Raw genomic sequence first — 20,834 nt, 5'->3', positions numbered from 1 at the left:
AATGGGAATCTGATTCGCTGTGTAGACTTTCATGTAAAAAAAAAGTGTCATTTAAAAATGTTATTTAAGACCAGGTTAAACTATTATAGTACATGACATAGCTCCTGTCTAAATAATGTTTACACCATCATACGTAAGGAAATGTTGCCCCATCCTGCGTCATCCCCACGAGAGGTTGACGATTAGACTATGGCAACCCATCGGGTTTTCATAGACATATTTTGAGAAGCAGATCACCAGGCCTTTCTTCCTAGTCTGTCCTCAGCAGGAAGCTCCCCGGAAACCTGTCCAGCATCTTAACAACTGCAAGCCTTCTCTGACAGAAGAATGGTGGCTGTCCATGAGCTACGTCGTCTGGGCATTGTCCCCAGGTCTCCTTCATGAACGTGAGAGAAGTCTACCACCGAACCATCATGGCACAATATAGGCATTCGGCTGCACACGGAATGGCTGAAGATTCGCATCCACTCAGTAGCAACATGTGACAATCACCCATTGAGACCTGTGGAGACATTCTGTCCCGACAGTGGGGTCACCACCATGACTCAGAATCAGTGTGGCAGTAACTGCTTATTCTTTTTCCTTTCGGGTTAATTATATAACCACTGACTATGAAAAAAAAGAGAAACGTATAAGCATTTTATTTAATAATGCCAAAATGATTAGCTAAAAATGGTTATACGTGGTTGCTTTGAAGCAAAGGGAAAACAAATTAAGGACCACTATTTTTTTTTTGGCACAACTTTGTATAACTGTTTGGCTTTTCTAACTTATATACATATCTATCATTTTTCAAATTAAAACAAAAAATAATCCAAAAATACTAACAGCAGTATGACAGATTTATAATAATTAGACTCTTCATATATGCAACACCAATTTAGAAACTAGGGAAAAACTATTGGGAAATATAATCATTTTAGTTTCCACTATGGTTGGGTTGACTTACTTTCTTTTCCTCAAAACCCCCAGAGGAGATATAGGAGAAGGGTAGGAACCCTGAAGAAGAGATGAGAGAATAAACGGAGGCTTGTCTTCAAGCATCTGAAAGGTTACACAGAGAAGGGTGTGATGGAATGGAGTTGCTCAAAGCACCCCTTCTCTTGGTAACCAAGCTAGAGAGGACTGTGGAGTTTGGGGCCTGGAAATATAGCAGGACTTCAGTCCCAAGAAAACATTCAACACAGTGAACCAGAATACGAATCCAAATTGGATACCACTTAAAAAAAAAAACTTAGACTTAAAATTTGGGAAGTGCAAAGAACTAGAGCTAGGTCTCAAAACTGAGGTGATTTATCCGGAGTTCACTGTTGGGGAGACTGCATTTGGAGCACAGACAGAAAAGAAACAAGCAAAGAGGGCCGAAGTGATGACCACAAAGCAACCTTGGGGAGATCATCCTTCAAATGTCTGCCTTGTAGGTATGAAAGCAAGGCTACGTTCCACAGAACGAAGAACCAGAAGCAAGTATCTAAAACTGGACTATAGAAGAGAAGTTTGGGTTCAATTTAAAGAACAATATAACTGTCAAAACTAATACAAAATAAAATAGATTACTTTAAAAATAAAGAGCGCTCTCCTACTGGAACTGTTCCAGCACAAGTTTGCAGCTAATTTGTTTATATTTGAATTGCCAGCTCAGCTGGTGGTTGTACCGGCCACAGAGCCTTTAATGATCCTAACCTTGCCTGTTTATATGAGAAAGTCAGTAATAATACTTCATCCCTAGCCTTCCCACTCAAGAATCCTTTCAAGAGTCCCATCTGAAGGTGACATCACAAAGAAAAGAATCTTATGAAATAGGCTCTTTTCACTCTAGTGCTCTGCCAGAAATCTTTCACAGCCTGATCTGAAGGAATTGTGTCTGATGATATAGTTATGACACTTTTAGAAGGAGCTAAGTTTCAGAATCCCCAGATGCCTTTCCAGCTGAAGTCCTGGACAGAAAAACAAGTTGATCCTAATGCATCAGTGTGTAAGTCTGGGTAGACTAGAGAAACAAATTCATAGACACTCAAATGTGTATAAGAAAGAGCTTTATATACAAGAGCAATTGAATTTTGAGAAAATGTTCCAGCCCAGTCCAGATCAAGTCCATAAGTCTGATATTAGCCCATATGTCCCATACCAATTTATAAAGTCCTCTTCAGACACATGAAACACATGCAATGATGCCAAATGCAAGAAGATCACAGGCCAGTGGGTGGAAAGTCTTGTGGATCCAGTGGTGGCGTAAGCATCTCAGCGCTGGCAGGGGTCTCTATGTGGCTCCTCCAGCTCAGGGCCTAGCATAGCTCCATGTGCTTTCTCAGCTGGAATGTCTTCCAGAGAGTGAGTGTATGTCCCACTGCCAATGAGCTATTTATCTCATTAGCGTCTCCAAATGAGGTCATCAAGCTGCGACCTGATTGACAAGCTAAACTCTACCCCTTCACTCTTAAGTCTCACATTGACAACAGATTATGTAACCACCACAATCAATAACAGAGGTTCCTACTTCCACTTAGGATTTAAATACTGGATAAGAGCATGGCTCCTACTTTAACAATGAGAAGAAGTCTGATCATCTGTAAATACTTAATTTTTCTTGGGCCCATCAGGAAGGTAAGTCCACACAGCTTTCAAATAATTGACAAAGAGAGATGAGCTATATCATCTGCTTCATCTTTGATAAACCATGGGAGAACAAGGTGGCCACCAAACAAGTAACAAGAATTCAACCATTATTTTAACAAATTAATAATGACGAAGTATGAATTCCCATACCAATGTTAAACAGGTGGGAGGCCCAGAATCAAAGGGGAAATTGAAATTAACTCAAAAGTTTTGTCTCAAGTGCTTCAGAAAGAGATTGAGAGCAGGACCAGGACAGGGATCCATTAAGCACCGACTCCTCGCCCCCAACACCCGTAAAGCACCTGATCAGTTGCTGCGCAGGGACACGTAAGAACCTGAGGGACAAGCAACCAGATCTGTGTCAGGCTGGTTTGACTAGAGAAGCAAATCCAGTGATACTCATATATGTTTGAGAAAGAGCTTTATATCAAGAAGTAATTATGTATGATAAAACATCCCAGCCCAGCCAACACAAGTCCATACATCCAACACTTGTCTGTAAGTCCCTCTTCAGATGCATGAAGCCACATGCAATGGTGCAGAATCCAGGAAGATCACAGCCCGCTGGGTACAAAGTCCCGTGAGTCCAATGGCAGTGGATGCATCTGCAGGGCTCTGCAGCCCGCAGGGTCTGCCAGCAGGAAGGTGAAGGCCCAGAGAAAGGGGGAAGTTCCCAGGGCCTTCCTTAGGAGAAGGCCACGCCCACAACGAGTCACCATCAGACTGTGATCTGATTGGCAGGCTAAGCTCCTGTCATTGTTACGTATCTTCCAGTTGACATGAAATTGTGTTACTGTCACAATAGCTAACCCTGTGGGAGAAGAAGGCTGACCTGGAGCTGGGATCCTACAGTAATACCAAGCATCGGCTGTCTCTTGCTGCAGAAGGGCATAAAACCCTCTCCCATCCAATTTCAACCACAGCTAGAAAGCCAAGTTTGAATGTCATGGAGAAGAAAAGCAAAAACAACTCCACTCCTTGAGCCCAGGAATGCGGTACCTGGCTAACACTAACGCTGAGCAATTGAGCAAAGTCCACACCTCGCCCCTACCAACAAGGAGCCTACTGGGGAAGCTAACTGGGCCAGAGAGTCACGAGTGTGACTGTGCAGCCCAGGGGAGCAAAACCGGCAGAAAGCAGACGGGGCAGGGGAAACTCGTCCCCAATACTAACAGCCGGGCACCAAAGAAACAGTTCCATTTTCACGTTTAAATGCTTTTTTCCACCCTCTTTACTGTTCTTCTGTATCCAGCAATCAAAAGAATGAGAGAAAATGTTTTTCTTTTAAAACCTACTGTCAAAAATTAATTAATTAATTAAAATTTTTAAAACTTACTGTCAAGTGGACTGAGATGACCCAGATGTTGGGTCCATCAGACAGGAACTTAGAAATAATTACCAATAATAGGCTAAAGGATACAGTGAGAAAGGTGACAAAAATGAACCCGGGATTTCAATAGAGAGCCGCACTAAAAAACAAGGGTCACATGGAAATGCTAAGATTCATTAACTAATTAGCACTCAGAGCCTCAGATATGCATTCTGTACAGAACGTTAATTAACATTACCTCACTCCATCAAAAAATAGGAAACCATGGATAGAGGCTCCCCCTTTCCTCTTACTAAGAAAGAGACATTACGGGCGTTCAATCACTGGGATAATGCAGAGCCAGCAAATAATAGGGGCTTGTGTTTTCTTTCTCTTTCCTTCCCCGACTTGCCTCACTCACTCACTCACTTTCCTTTACAAGCTTGCTCACAACTCTGCTGCCTCCCTTTGGTTGGCCTCCCCCAAGGAAACAATGGCACGGGAGCCTGGCGCTTGCTCGTGGGAGGAGTTTGGAGAGGACCCCTGCTGATCTGTAGCACTGAAATGGGGGATTTCAAATTTCAATCCTGACTGCTGCAAGACTAGCTTCTCTTTTTTCCCTGTCATTCAACAACCAGAATCACTGCAACCTTCCATGTGGGAAGCTAGAAGAGTAATCAGATAAATAGATTAATCGATCTAAAAAGTATAATAAAACAAAACATGTGTGTATATATGCCTAAAATATTGGAAGCACGTACTGATAGAACTGGAAGAATAAATACATCCACAATTGTAGTGGAAATTTCAATATTCCTCTCAACACATTGCAGTAGTTGAGAAAATCAGTACGGGCACAGAATACTTGGAGAGCACTGTCAAACAATGTGACCATATTTACATTTACAGAGACTCTACTCAATAACTGGAACATTTTCCCCAGGTGTATATGAAGCCTTTACAAAACGCAGCCATCTATGGGGCACAAAACAAATCTCAATAAATTTAAAATTATTCAAGTCAGTTATATTCTCTGGCCACAATGGAGTTAAATTAAAAATCAGTAACAGAAATACCTGTGCAAAATCTCCAGAGTTGTGCAGAATAAAAAGCACGTGACTAAATAATTCATAGGTCAAAGAAGAAGATACAAAGGGAATTTCATAATAATTACGTATTACTCATCTGGTGCTACTAAAACAGAAAAGCCGCAAGTCGATAGATTGAGTCAACAGCAATGTGTTGTCTCACAAGTTAGGAAGCTGGAAATCCCAACTCAGCGTGCTACGTATAGCAAGAAGCTCTCTCCCTCGGTTGGCTCTGGAAGAAGACCCTTGTCTCTTTTGAGCTTCCGCTCCTGGGGAATCTGTATGTGACTTGGCATCTCTCTTCCCCCAGCTCTGTTTCTTAGCTTGTTTGCTTAATCTATTTCCTAGCTCAAAAGAGATTGACTCAGCATATCTTAAACTGAAAGAACTCGAGAAAAATTCTATGAGCAAATTATTGAATTTTGCAGGAGGCATCCACAGAAGTTGGGGAAAGTACACAGAGTCACTGTACTAAAAAGAATTAGTCAACATTCTACCACTTCAAGAGGTAACATATGAGCAAGAACCAATGGTAGTGAAAGAAAAAGTCCAAGTTATACTGAAATCATTAGCCAAAACCAAGGCTCCAGGAATTGATGAAATACCAATGGAAATGTTTCAACATGCTGATGAAGCACTGGAAGCGCTGACTGGTCTATGCCAAGATAGTTGGATGTTAGCTACCTGGCCAACTGACTAGAAGAGATCCATATTTGTGCCCATTCCAAAGAAAGATGACCCAATATAATGCTCAAATTATGAAATAATATCATTGATATCATATGCAAGTAAAGTTTGGCTGAGGATCATCCAACAATGGTCTCAGCAGTACCTTGCCAGGGAAGTGGGAAAAGTGCAGGCAGGATTCAAAAGAGGATGTGAAACAAGATAACATTGCTAATGGCAGAGGGATCTTGGCTGAAAGCACAGATTGAATATGCAAAGGCATGGATCATAACAAACTATGGAGAGTCTGGAGAAAAACAGGAAGTCTAGAACATGTCCTGTGCTCAGGCAGAACTTGTACACGGCTCCAGAGGCAGTTGTGGAACAGAACAAGGGAATACTGGATGGTCTCAAATCGGGAAAGGTGTCATCAGGATCCTCCCCCCCTACTTATCCAGTCTGTATGCTGAGCAAGTAAGCAGAGAAGCTGAACTATGTGAAGAAGAAGGAAGTAGCAGGATGGGAGGAAGGCCTAGGAACGAAATGAGATGTGAAGATGACACAACTGTGCTTGCCGAAAGTCAGGAGGGCTTGAATCACTTGCTGATGAAGATCAAGGTTTGCAGACTTCAGTGTGGATTATAATTCGATGTAAAGGAAAACTACAAAGCCCTCAAAACTGGACCAATAGGGAACATCATGCTCATCAGAGAAAAGATTGAAATTGTCCAGGATTTTCCCCTTGCTTGGATCCACAATCAGTGCTCATGGAAGCAGCATCCGAGAACTCAATGGGCACATCGCAGGGGGTCAATCTGCTGCACCAGACCTCTTTAAAGTGTTGAAAAGGAAGGCTGTCACTTTGAGGACTAAGGTACACCTGACCCAAATTGTGGTATTTTCATTCGCCTCACATGCAGGTGAACATTGGACGTTGATCGAGGAACACTGAGGAGAAATTGATGCAGGTGAACTTTGGCGTTGGAGATGAATATTGAAAGCACCATGAACTGCCAAAACACAAACTGATCTGTCTCGCAAGAAACACAGGCAGAATTCCCGTCAAGGCAAGGCTAGCGAGACGTCCTCTCTCACATCTGGACATGGTAACAGGAGAGACCAGTCCCGGAGAAGGACCTCATGCTTGGGAACGTAGACAAGGAAAAAGATGCGGCCCTGGACTAGATGAATGGACACAGTGCCTGCACCAATCAGCTCAAGCAATAGGACAATTGTAAGGATGGTGCCGGACCAGGTCGTGTTTTGTTCTGTTGTACGTAGGGTCACTATGAGTCAGAACCAACTGGTTGGCACCTAACCTCCAAAATTCTACCTCATTAATGTAACAAAGCAACTCATTCCCAGGAAAGATGATTAACACAGGCTTAACCCACTGCCTTAGAGTTTATTCCAACTCATAGCAGCCCTATAGAAGGTTTCTGAGGTCTAAATCCTTAAAGAAGGAGCCGGCCTCTTCTTTCTCCCTTCGAGTGGCTGTCAGTGTGAACTGTGGACCTTAACATGAGCAGTCCCAGGCTCACCCAACAGGGCCACCACGGTGCTCGAAACCATGGGCATTGAGGTTGTGAATTACCACACAGGCTTTAGGGTGACAATTCAGTCCAGAAACACTTTTGAAATCAAATATAAAGATCATTCTAGTGTGTGTAATGTACCTATCAAATGATCAGAAGAAAATTAGTAACATTAAACATGTCTTTTAGAAAAGTATAAAAGTTCAAAATCAATGACTCAAACTCTCTCTTTAAGAGCTTTTAAAAGTGCAAATTAAACCCAAATAAGCAGAAGAATGAAAATTAAGCGAGCATAAATCAATAAAGTGTGGTGCTATTGCTATTGTTAGGGCTCTCCAGTTGGTTCCAACTCCTGGTCACCTGATCCAGGATGAAACACTGTCCGGTTCTGTGGCGTGCTTACATCCCCAGCTCTGCCGACCCTGTGATGACAATCCATCTGGTTTGTGACCCTCCACCTTACCACGCATAATATCCTTCTCCAGAGACAGGGCCCTCCCGATCCCAGGTCCAAAGTCCAGATAACAAAGCCTCCTCATCCTCCCTCTGGTTGTGCTTCTTCCAAGACAGATGCGGTCATTCTTATAACAGGCCATGGTCATTTCAGTATTTCTTTGCCAACCCCATAATTCAAATGCATCATTTCTTCTTACGTCTCCCTTATTCATTGTCCAGCTTTGCATATGAGGAAATTAAACATACCATGACTTGTATCAGGTGCACTTAGTTGTCAAATTGACATCTTTGTTTGTAAAACTTTAAAGTGGTCTTTTGCAACAGATTTGCAGTAAAATATAAAACGGAAAAATGTCCTAAAGCTAGATAATTTTATAGATCAATAAAACTATTAGAAGTCTATTCAGACTGATCATGAAAAAAGATAGGGAAAAAGTTAATAATATCAGAAATGAAAGAAGGTTACATGATATAGATACTAGACATTAAAAGGAAAAAGCACTAATGCAGCACTGGGGCAATTAGTTCAACCACTTGAACTAGATGAAATAGAAAAATTATTTACAGACAATCTACCAAAGCTCACTCAAGAAGATGGGCATCTGGAAAGTAAATAAGAGAAAAAGATGGAGTTCAAAGGGACCCCAGGTAAGAAGTGATCTGCCCTCCTCAGTGTGGTGATAGTTTCAGAGGTGTATACTGTGGCCTAATTAAGCAAGTTATACACTTTAACTCCAAAAACTCCAAACTCACTACCATTCAGTCATCTCTGACTCATAGCAACCCGATAGGATAGGATAGAACTGCCCCGTCTAGGTTTCCAAGGCTGTAACTCTTTATGGGAGTAGAAAGCCGCATCTTTCTCTCGACACTTTATCTAGGTACAGTATATTATACATTATTTCTGTTTCAATAGTGTCATTTTCCAAGTTTATTTCAAAACTTATACTTAGGAAGATTACACATTGCTTGAATCCACAATCAATGTTCATGGAAGCAGCAGTCAAGAAATCAAACGAAGTAGTGGATTGGGTAAATCTGCTATACAAGAGCTCTTTAAAATATTGAAAAGCAAAGATGTGACTTAGAGGACTAAGTTGTGACTGAACCAAGCTAGTATAGTATTTCAGTCACCTTGTATGCACCTGAAAATTGAACATTGAATAAGTGAGACCAAAGAAGAATGAATGCATTTGAATTATGGGGCCGGAGAAGAATACTGACAGTACCACAGACTACCAAAAGAACAAACAAATCTGTCTTGATAAAAGCATAACCACAGCTTGTCCATTGCACTCCGGATGTGCTGACCCCTGCAACTTCCCCAAATGTGGGGAACTCACTGCATAATTTGTGGTAGTAGGGGCCTGCATTCACGCTCTCCGTTAAAAAAAAAAAGTATAGCCACATTTCTCCTTAGAGGCAAAGATGGCAAAACATCTTCTTGCTGACTTTGAACATGCTGTCTGGAGAGACCAGTCCCTGGAGAAGGACATCATGCTTTGTAAAGCAGAGGGGCAGGGAAAGGCCCTTGACCAGATGGATTGATGCAGTGGCTGCAGTAATGGGCTCAAGCTTTGGAATGATTGTGTGGGTGTCACAAAAATGCAGGGAGTGTTTCATTCTAGGTTCATCTATCTTGGACCAATCTTGGGTTCATCTGCCCCCAAGGTTACCAGCGCCAGGAGAAGCCACCATTCTGTTATATACAAGGTTGCTGCTCTCAGTCAGAACCGACCTGACGGCACCTAACAACCACAACATGTTGTCCCATGTATCAGAAACAATCAGAGGACTGAATTGCCTCTCAATAAATGTTCTTTGACTGAGATTAATTCCTAGAGTAGCTTCTTTAATAATTTAAAAAGTAAAATTTAAAAGCTTGTCCCTACACGCAGCACATACTACAAAGACTAAGCCTACTCAGAATTGTGGAGTAGAACAAACTCAGAGCTGCCTCCCTAAACCCCACACCCTGTTATTCAAGGACTTATGAAATGTCATCTCTTTGGATGTGAGTTTAATTTATGACTTCTCAGTAACAGAATATAGCAAAGGTGACAGGAAATACGTGAGGGGCTGGAGATGATTATGTTATATAACAGTGGTTCTCAACCTGTGGGGCGCGACCCCTTTGGGGGGTCAAATGACCCATTCACAGGGTTCACCCAATTCATAACAGTAGCAAAATTACAGTTATGAAGAAGCAACAAAAATAATTTTATGGTTGGGGGTCACCACAACATGAGGAACTGTCTCAAAGGGTCGCGGCATTAGGAAGGCTGAGAACCACTGTTATATAAAATTCTGGCACACAGATTGCTGGCATCTCTTTCTCACGCCTTTGCTAGCTTTGAACTAGCCTCCTGAGAAGAGCATAGCCCTGCGGGTAATTTGATTAGAGCCTTAAGCTGTGAACAGATCCCTGACCTACAGAAACTCTGAAATAATCAATATATGTTGCATTAAGACACTAAGCTTGTTACACAGCAATAGATAATATAGGGCAGACAAGGAAGAGGGAAGGGTCTGCGATAGGGGGCTGCTCATGGACATTTTTCATTAAAAGATAATGGAGTTTTTCCATGAACCTTTTAAAGTTCTTTTGTGGAATAATATAGATGTCTAAGTGAGAAAGGCAGGGAAAAGCAGACTACAGAGAGGGAAATGCATTCGGCATTCTGACAGTATTTTTAACGGCAAATACGTTGATTCAAGCTATTTTAAATTATAAATAATCTGAGTTAGAGGTGGCACTGGTGGGTAAGCATTGGACTACTAGCTAACCACAAGTTTAGTGGTTCAAATCCACTAGTAGCTCCATGGGAGAAAGATGAGACTATTTGCTCCCATAAAAATTTATAGCTTATGCCAAACAGGATTGTGCAGCTGGTTCCATAATCAGTCTCCAAATATACTTTTCTTTCCTGGACTTCTTGACATCATCTCCCTCTTATCTCGCCCACCCCTCTATATCCCCCTTTCCCCCAAACCCTTGCTATACTTTCTGTATAGGCTCATAGATAGATAAATAGTATTTTTGCCTTTATACTAATATGATCTTATCCTTACCACCTTAGTGCAATTTGTCTTTCATTGTTTTCTGTTGGTTTTCCCAGCTGTGAAGCAGAGTAGATACATAATGATAATAACTGATACACGGGTGTATAGGGAATGCTGGGGTTGGGTGGCGGGTGACAGGGAGGGAAAGGGGATTTGGTTGATGTGGTAATAATTATACAATTCTCCTTGATATGATTGAATGATTGAACTATTGAATTATATGACATGTAAAGTATGTGCCAATAAACCTGTTGGAAAAGATAATAAACCTGTAAAATTTTAAAATAAAAATGCACAGCTTTAGAAACTCCATATAGGTGTCATGCTTATGTTCTGGGTCAACTTGGCTAGGGCAGGATGCTTTGTGTTTTGATAGTTACAAAACAGAAAACACCATCCACCCAACCACATTCACTGCCAGAGTCAATTCTGACTCATAGTGACCCTATAGGACAGGGTAGATCTACCCCTGTGGGTTTTCCAAGACTATAACTCTTTACAGGGTAGAGAGTCTCACCTTTCTCCCATGGGACTGCTAGTAGTTTTGAACTGCTGGCCTTAGTTAGCAGACCAACATGTAACCACCACACCACCAGGGCTTGGCAGTTACGACCTAGTACATAATTACTCATGATGCGATCTCCTCAGGGGGTTAGTCTGCATCCAATATAAATAGACTTGGTGAAAATCTTTGCTTCATTTACACTGGGAATTGTTATATTAAAGTTGTCAAAGATTTTCCTTTACTGAGATCTACAATGTACAACGATGAAAGCAACAACCAGGAAACCAAGGACCATATGGAAATGGGAAATCTGCTACAGGGACCTCTTTAAAGCTTTAAAAAGCAAATATGTCACTTTGGTTAAACTGTACCTGAACCAGTTCTAGTGGTGCTGTGGGCTAGGTGTGGGGTTGCTCACTGTGAGATCAATGGTTCAAACCTCGCAGCTACGCCAAGGGAGAATGATCAGCCTGTACCACATCATACCCAATAACACATCATCACATAACACTAGCAGAACGTTCACAGAGAAAATGCAAAGCTGGCTCAGCTGGATGCTGAAATGCAAAATACTGTATACAGGGAATAAGCTTGATGATATCATCACATTGCTTGGGATGAGCCCTGCCTTTTTTTTTTATGTTGGGATTTAATACATACAACGTATCATTCCAGATTTCAATCATGTCAAGTAGAATTATACAATTGCTACCCCAATCAATTTCCAACCATTCTTTTTCTACACGGACTCCTTGCCATCGTCTCCCTTGCACACCACCACCCACCATTGTATCCTCCTCCCATGAACCCCTGATTCTACTTGCTGTCCTTATTGGCTCATCAATCCTGGGTTTCATAGACCAAAAATGGAAAAGCGTACAACCTGGCTTCAAGAGGGTTAACAAAACACTTCTGAGATACGTTCTAATCTGAACAAATAAAACAATATAAGCCAAAATACAGAACATTTTAAAAACTAGATCAGGTCCAGCCTGCATCACAGGGGGTATCCACTGACAATGTTTTAACTTTTCCGGGTCAGATTTGTGCCTTTGATCTTCTACAAGCCCCTCTCCCAAGCACTCTGTTTAGTGATCACGTTCCTCCCGTCCCTCCATTTTTAGACAGTGGAGCTCTCTGCAGGCTGGTTTGCTATGTAGTCCCACCAATGACTATTGAGTTCACACTGTCATCCATCGCCATCTGGAAACCAGATTCTCACCATTTAGGCGCTGATCCTGATCCCTCCTTTTACTTCAGGTTACATGGATTCCGATCCTTCTGTGTTCACTCTTCTCTTGAGTGCACACACCCCACCCCACCCCCGAGCCGTGGTCTTATGTGGTGCACGGTGTCCTCCTCACTGGGACTCTGAGTATATGTGAAAGTGAACTGCTATCGAGCCTGCTGTCAATGTTGGGTGCTGTGTGTTTGGCCATCCCCAAAACCCTAGGATAGCAATCCCTGTCCTCACCAAGGGAGTGAAGAAAGGTGACCGGGAGGAGGTTAAATGGCTGGCCATATGGATGAGATTCAGAATTCTTTAGGTTTCTTATTATTTCCTCCTTCCCTCTGCCTCCTCCAGCCTTCTCGTATCCTTCCCTGGCACCCGCAGCAGAGCGAAAAGGCAATCATCGAAAGTGAATATAATGCCTTAAGGAAGGAGCATATGATTAGTAAATCTGATAACTGCCCTCCAGGGACAGTTATGAAACAGTGAACCTTCACATAGACTTTGCTGCTCTCTTACGTGTGAAGAGCAGGAACGAGGCAGTGGAAACAGAGGCACACATGCAGCATGGCCGAGATCTTAAAGACAGCCAGCCCCAGCACCTTTCTGCCATCCTGGGGTCACTCACCTTTTCCTGAAGCCTAAGATTAGCCCACACTCTGTTGCACACCATACACTCAAAGGCATCGATGTAATTGTCCTGGTTGATGTCTTGTACTCCCCACGGCCGTTCTCTCAGAGCTGTGAGAAGTCGCTGGTTCGAGATCTCGCCGTGCAGCTTCCAGTCTATGTGCGCCTTATACAGAGTGTCATCGTAATCCAGTCGTCTGAGGTAACTCGCCAGATCTCTGGGGTGAGCAAACTCTGACACGAGAATAGCACTTCGGCTACTTGGAAGCCAGTCTGTGACGGTGGGGGAGCCATAATACACCGGGACTACCCCCAGCTTCAGGGGTCGCCAGAGTTTCTCCGTGATGTAGTCATCGCAAACTGCATTCTCAAAGGCAAGGATAAATTTGTACTGGGCGATGATCCTGTAAAAGCTGTCCGTATCCATGGAGGCTGGATTTTTCAGAGGCTGGGGAAGATCTTTATTTCGTAAACACTCACCGTAGGAATCGACCTCAATGTAGGTCATCAGCTCCCGGACGTAACTGTCCCTGTCTGACGGCGGGTCACAGTCCGACTGCACATACACCAGGGGAGCGAGTCTTCGTCGAAGACTGTTTTTGGACTGCAAAGGAAGCAGGTACCGGAGTGACTTCAGGGCCTCCACGCCCTCCAGGTACTGGGTGGTCAGTGGTAAATGAGAGTGCCTGCTGAACGTGGCCGTGTAGTTGAACAAGGTGATGACCGGCTGGTGAAAGAGCTTGTAGTTGTTTTTTGGAGACTCCTCATGAAAAAGGCCCCAGTCATGATGGGCTCTCCGAGGCAGGGGTAAGCTGTCTATGTTAAAGTCAGTACCTAGGAGAGGAAAACAAAGGATCAGTATGTCTAAAGAATTTTGCTGCGTTTACATTCATGTGGGAAGAGTAGAATATGGAAACGCCTTGGCCTATCGATAAGAAAGCACACCACGGTGCCGCTGCGGAGACCTAGCTGTCAATCGTGAGTTTCACTGCAGAACTTCCTGCAAATTTTATGAAAAAGGAAATGAGAGTCGTGCATGGCTAGTCTCTAAAAGGAGAATTCACTCCACTGTCTCTCACAATGAGCTTTTCTTTCCGGAGGGGCTAAGAGAGGACTGGAGAAATCGTGATCAAGATAGACAGTTCTTCAGGCAGAAGAGAGCAAGAGAAAGGAAGGGTAAAACAGGGAAAAGCAACCAGGCTGCCAAGTTGATTCATTGCAAAACAGTGAAATAATGCAGAAGTAACCAGAAGAAACATACAGGATGGATTTTTTTAAATCCAAAATGATCGATTTCAACAAGAACAGTTAATCAATCATAGTCAAAATGGCAGACAAGAAGCTTTTAAAGGCAAAAGAGCTGATAATAGCACTATGTTGCAGACCGCTACAGGATGGACATGAATTCACCAGCACACAAAGAAATAGAGACGGTATAACAGGATTATAATTATGAGGGATTTAAGCTGGCAGGGAATTAATTGGGAGACCTCTGAAACATGGTCACGTGCAGGCAGAAATGATGGATGTGGTGAGCAATTGTTTCCTGTCCATGTGGGTAAAGATCCAATCAGGAAGACCTTATTTCTATTTCTGAGAGAGAGAATTACAACAATATCATATTACATAATGCAGAATTTCTCAAGTGTTCTTGACATTGATGATTTTACGGCCCTTAATTTGAATTTTGTTAAATAAAGGTAAATATATAGAAAGGGAAGAAGGCGGGCGGCTATTTTCCAGCATCCACTGAAAAAAAAATCCAAATAAATGAACAAACAACAAACAAACAAAACTTCCAACTAATGAAACCATATTCTCTAGGAGGGCTCATAAAAATAAATTCTTTAAAGGCAGTACACACTCTGTCAAATAAACTCTTTGGTGCCAACAGTACATCACTAAGAAATTGATTAAGAGAGGCTTTAAACAATTAAAGATCAAATAAGATTATATTAGCGTGTACTAACCACCGAGAAACTGCTGAAGGGTATCCCTCTGCCTTGATAACAGTTTGTTATTCTCTATATCAGCAATGAATGACTATCATGAAAAATGTGTATATCCTTGTTGACGTGGCATTTGCTATTTTGACCCCGGTATCAGCACTCATCCCCACACCTGAAATGTAGTGGTGTATCTAGCTGGATAGTTGGCAAAGGCTAAGACTCATTTTGATACAGAAACAAAATGACAGGAAAGAGAAGAAAGGCAATCCCTCACACGGAAGTGACGCCTGCTCCAGGAGATTCTAGGCTGCTCATTGTCCTGTCTGTGGACCGTGATGGGACATGGAATGTAAGAAGCTGTTTGGACACAAAGCTTCTGCATCAGGCAAGACAGAAACTCAAGGCCATTGACCAACAAGAGCAAATGGTAGAGTCCTATCTAGAGTTGTCAGAGGAAGGAGTCAAAGTTATAAGACAGTAGACTGGAGAAGATTGGACTACAGCAACAGTAGGTCCCAAATGAACTGGTACATCTGGCGCAGGGCTCTTCAGGGGATGACTCAAATACTAGTGCTCTTTGTTATGGGTGACCCTCAGTGTGCCACAACACAATCTTATCGTGCAGTCGTTCTCAACCTTCCTGATGCCGCCACCCTTTCATACAGTTCCTCATGCTGTGGGGACCCCCATCAAATTATTTTTGTTGCTACTTCATAACTGTAATTTTGTTACTGTTCTGAATTAGGCGACCCCTGTGAAAGGGTCATTCAACCCCCAAAGGGTCACGACCCACAGGTTGAGAACCACTGCTATCGAGAGAGCGGGAAATCAGAAAGACAGTAAAACCTGACTGCAGCATTTCAAAGGTCTGAGTTTCATCTCTTCCTGTCTATGTCTGTGAAGCATACAAAAAATTATAATGACTGTGTCTAGACTCACTTGTAGCCACCATCTAGATTCACGTGGGTGGTGTTGGTAATCGGAAATAAAAGGTGAAACCAGAATCAGGGTTGAACATTTTCCTAGTTATAACAGGAGATGAGGACTCTGGGCTCCTTATGCCTCCTGCCAAGTTGTACTTGGAACTTTGATGTTGAACGGAGGGGGAGAAGAGCAGAGGACTCCTAACAACATACAACCAACGTTGCAAAAGTCTACCGAAGCTAAGCACGGAAAATTTATATTCGTGCACCAAAAGCAAATGCTAGGGTTCTGTACATTCATGAATTGTGGTTAGTTTGCAAAGCCAAGATTATCTTTCATAATAGGAAGATTCCTTTTTAATAAAGAGAAAAGTCTCCAGAAACATGTCTCATTATTTGCCACTTTATTTACCACTGTATTTGCCATTATTGTCCACTTTTTTCCAGGAGTTGGCCAAAGATGGGAAAGTGACAGGTTCTGATGTTCAGTGACCAAGGGCATCTCCCAATCCACCTGGCAGTGATGTGGCCAAGCAAGAACTCTGGGATGGAAGACTGGGAGCACACCCTGTGAGGGGATCAACATCTCTAGCAACTTTTACAGAAAAGAGTTAAATTACCTTGCCCTCATCTTTAAGTACACAAACGCCCACTTGTCCCACTAGACTCTATCACTTTTAGGTGCCCAAAGCCACAACTTTCAGCTGACCATGAGATGCATGCTGCCCCACAAGCCAACTGTGAGCAGTCCGTGCTGGATCGCCTCAAGGTGTTCACTGGAAGTCCCTCCTTTGATGCAGATGACGCTTCCTGCTGCCCTCAAGATGGTGGATCGAAACCCACTTGGAACTGGGCCTACGTGGAGTGCCGGGCTCACAGGGCTAGCTGGTGAGCACCAGGCAGCGACCAACATTCTGGAGAAAAAGAAAAAGGCCAAGATCCATTACAGGGAAAAGCAGCAGCTCGTGTAGCATAGGAATAGGCTAAGAAGAACAAGGAGAAGATGATCAACCAATACACCAAGATCCTCAAGCCATGAACTCCTAGCCTGGGCCCAATAAAGATTGTTCATTCCTCCTTAGGCCTGGCCTGGCCTTTCTCCATTGCTCCCTGGGGATGTAGGGGTGCGGAGGGTGGCATCCTAGGTCAATGCTCCACAGGCAAATGGTTCTTGGAAGGCTGGGAGCATGCTGGACGGACCTTAAGTTTTGAGTTCATGACTACTACTTCTATTTCAGAAAGATCTTTCTCAAAAGAGTTTACAACTACTAACATCTGCGCAGGAACATTTGTTTATAGCCTACGTGCTGTTCATGTGAGAACTTTCCGAACTGGAGTGTAAGAGCAACTGGTTTCAATAAGTTCTGCCAACGTGAGCTGAAAAACGGATTGCAGAGCACCTTGCTCTGCAAATGGGGCACATGCTGAGAACATTCCACATGGTAATATGCTATACTCTGCAGCTGTCAGAATATTAAAAATGTGTATACAGTATGACCTGGATGTTGTACAAAGGGTACTTATAAATGTGTAGGCTGGGAAGGCATGGGACCTGACTGCTTCTCTGTATTTTGTGATCAACAACAAATAAATTGCAAGCAAAAAAGAAAACAAGAGCATTTTCTATTGCTTTCCTCTCTCTTTCACACACACACACACACACACACACACACACGATGGAATTGAAATAGGTTTTCTGTTTGCTTCTTCCCAACTAAAATTGTCTGATTCTCTTGGGAGCATTAAAAACACACATGCCATTTTGCCCAATCCGCTTCTCTCCTGCGCCTGGTGCTTCAGGTGGCAAACACTTGAGAATTCTGCATTGAGAACGACAAACCTAAAGCAACATCATGGCCTAGAACAGCAGTGTCAATATCGAGCAAGGTTTTACAAAGGAATTGATTGTGGCTCAGGAAACAACCGAGTTATTTAGCTCTCACTGACGCCGAGGTATTGCCAATTACAATGAGAATTGGAAGCGGGGTCTTTAGAGAAATGAAAATCCATTAACTGCTGATAAATCCATGAAACTAAGATTGATGTGAATGTGAGTGGTGTGACAGTTTTATACAGGTCCTCTTAACTTGCCCTGAACATTTCAGCTGGAAGAGTAACAATGGCATAACCCAGCTTCCACATCTCTGAGATTTTGTTTACCGAACACTGACAAATTCATTTGCTCCTTTATATAACAGCTGACAAATAGCTCTTAAACTTGGAAGCGCATTGTAAAGAGAATTTAACTTGGAACGCAAATAGAGCATACTTAATTCTAGTAAAGTATGCCAGATTGCTGGCTATGGAGGCTGCATCTGAAATAGCAGGCAAGCAAAACGTGTCAGTAAGTCGTGGATTCTCTTCAGCTTCATCCTTCTGCAGGGCATACGTTCTTCTTTTCTTATTCCCACCCAAGCTGGTGAGGAGCGGAGGCAGCCCATATTTGTTAACGTTACTAGCAAAGTCTTGTCTAGAGCTAAAAGCCCTAAGCGATTGGGCTAGAACTGTCAGACTTGCTCACAGACCAGAGAGATCACGCCCTGTGACCAGACTGATTCTCTGTGATGCCTGACCCGGGAAACTCTCCAGCACACCCACTCAAATGCAACCCAGCTCCAGCATGCTAACATTGTGTAACATGTCTTCTCGGGAATATATTATGTCTGATTTGGGAAGAGAAAAGTGATCCTATGAACTATTTTTCAAAGGTAATCTCTGCTTTTGAAATGAGCCTCTTTCACAAAACAAGGTGGCCCTATTTAAAAAAAATAAATTTTAATAAAATACCTCAAGAGACACCACTAACATTTTGAGGAACTATAAATTAGGTCAAAGGGCTGTTTCATATTTACTCTCTAGTTAACTGCTATTTTAAAATTCTCGTCATGTGAATTTTTGCGATTTATCTTGACATTTATCTTCCCCAAGATTCTGAGGGTTAGCTAAAAACTTGAAAAAATAATGTTGGCATTTAGCAGGATTTTTATTATTTCAGGCTAAAATCTGATTAAAAGAACTATAGACATGGGCCCAGCAGGTACACTGTTCCAGCCTAGTCAGTAGGATGTGTTCTCAAGCTACCTCTGGCTCCGTAACTTCTGCCTTCTTACTTGCCCCCTTAAATGATCTTCTATCATGTAGCTCTTCTCGCTCAATTACGTGTGTTCAATTATGTATCTGTCTTATTCTTCTACCCTTGGGCATAGAAACTTCTCAATCTCCTTAATTAAGCCTGTGCTGTGGGTCAGTTAATAACTTCACAGCCCCCTTCCTCCTGCCAAGACCACCCCTAGCATGTGCAAGAGTTCACATCAAGCCCCATATACCTACCATATGCCTGCCTATTTAAAAGTTATAAATCAGTCTAAGAAGGTGTTAAGTGTTTTGACCTTCTGCGTTAACATATATAAACTAAAAAAAAAAAATCAAACCTGTTGCCCTCGAATCCATTCTGATTCCTGGTGACCCCATATGTTACAGAGCAGAACTGTTCCACGGGGCTTCCTGGGCTGCAAGGTTGACCGCAGCACAATGTCAAGCCTTTCTCTCATGGTGTCCCGGGGTGAGTTCAAACCACTCGACTTTCAATTAGTGGATGAGGACACGCTGGTTGTGCCCCCCAGGGACCTTTGATCAACTCAATAGCAGTGAGAGAGAGAGAGCCACACTTAACACCAGGGAATTGTGGGTTACCGTGTTAGGCTGGGTTGTCTAGAGAAACAGAAGCCGTGACAATCATACGGGTAGAAGAAAGTGCTTTAGAGCAAGAAGTAATATGCTAGCCAAAAGGTGCCCTAGCCTAGTCCAACTCAAGGCCACAGATCCGATGCTAACCGCAGCCTCTTCAGACTCAGGTAGCTACACACGCATGACAAAGAAAGGTGAAGCAGGAAGCACGGAGGTCACGGGCTGGCGTGTGCTCAGACATATGGCTCCAACATCCGTCGGTGGGAGCATGTAGAACCCAGAGTCAGCAGCCCCCGGCAGCAGACACAAAATCCAAGCAAGTAATAAGGGTGAAGGGCAAGGGGGTAGAGGTGGGGGGAATGTCTCACTGTCTCTCTTTTTAAAATGTCACATCCCCCAAGGAGGCACCACCAGACTACCACTTGATTGACAGGCTGGATTCCACCCCAACCTCCACACAGATACCATCAAGTTGACATAAAATCTAATGACCACTGTGGCACATATTAAAAATCGGTATCTTTTAAATCCCTCAGGAACAGAAATGGCAGTAGTGATACCAGGAGGGTAGGGGGAAGGTGAAGGGAGGAGGGGAGGAAGGGGGAACCAATCAAAATGGTGGACGCATAACCCCCCACCCCAGGGGGACAAACAACAGAAATGTGGGTGACCAGAGACAGCAGACAGTGTACGATATGAAACTAATAATAATTTATAATTTATCAAGGGATCACGGTGAGGAGGGCAAGGGAGGGAAAAAGGAGGAGCTGATGCCGAGGCTCAAAGAGAAAGTCAATGTTTAGAAAAAGGATGATGGCGGCATATGTACAAAATCCTTGATACAACTGAGGTATGGAACGTTATAAGAACTGTAAGAGCACCCAATACAATGATTTAAAAATAAATAATTTTTTTTAAAAAATAAGTATTTTTTTCTTGTGTTTGGGGTTTTGTTTTTGTTTTTTGCCAAAGATTATTATTCTCTTTGGGGGTTGGCAGAGATAAAGGATTTCTCTCTAACTTGCTGACTCACCTTCACCTGGTCCCTCAAGCCTTCCCTGTCATTTACTTGGGACTATCACAGGTGAAACACCCACTCTTCCTTCCTCTCTGGGCTGAGGATGGAGGGTTTTCTGGTTTTGTTTTTTTTAATCATTTTATTGGGGGCTCATACAA

General features: G+C 42.9%; 1 protein-coding gene and 1 non-coding gene across 4 annotated transcripts in view; one reads left to right on the top strand and one right to left on the bottom strand.

The window, feature by feature from the left end:
* Positions 1-20,834, bottom strand: part of FUT10 (fucosyltransferase 10) — a 117,365-nt gene that overhangs the window by 11,807 nt on the left and 84,724 nt on the right. For all 3 annotated transcript variants that reach the window (XM_045286883.1, XM_004696201.2, XM_045286882.1), the window contains one exon: positions 13,098-13,933. In XM_045286883.1, the coding sequence (XP_045142818.1) occupies positions 13,098-13,933 (836 nt within the window). The remainder of the gene's footprint in view (positions 1-13,097; positions 13,934-20,834) is intronic.
* LOC115868421 lies at positions 8,887-9,058 on the top strand. Its single transcript, XR_004045588.1, has one exon. It is a non-coding gene; the product is annotated as a U1 spliceosomal RNA (small nuclear RNA).

This window comes from Echinops telfairi, unplaced genomic scaffold, assembly GCF_000313985.2.
Source record: "Echinops telfairi isolate 266 unplaced genomic scaffold, ASM31398v2 ScPeMD7_9;HRSCAF=40, whole genome shotgun sequence".
Lineage (NCBI taxonomy): Eukaryota > Metazoa > Chordata > Mammalia > Afrosoricida > Tenrecidae > Echinops > Echinops telfairi.
This window is presented reverse-complemented; position numbering and strand designations above follow the sequence as displayed.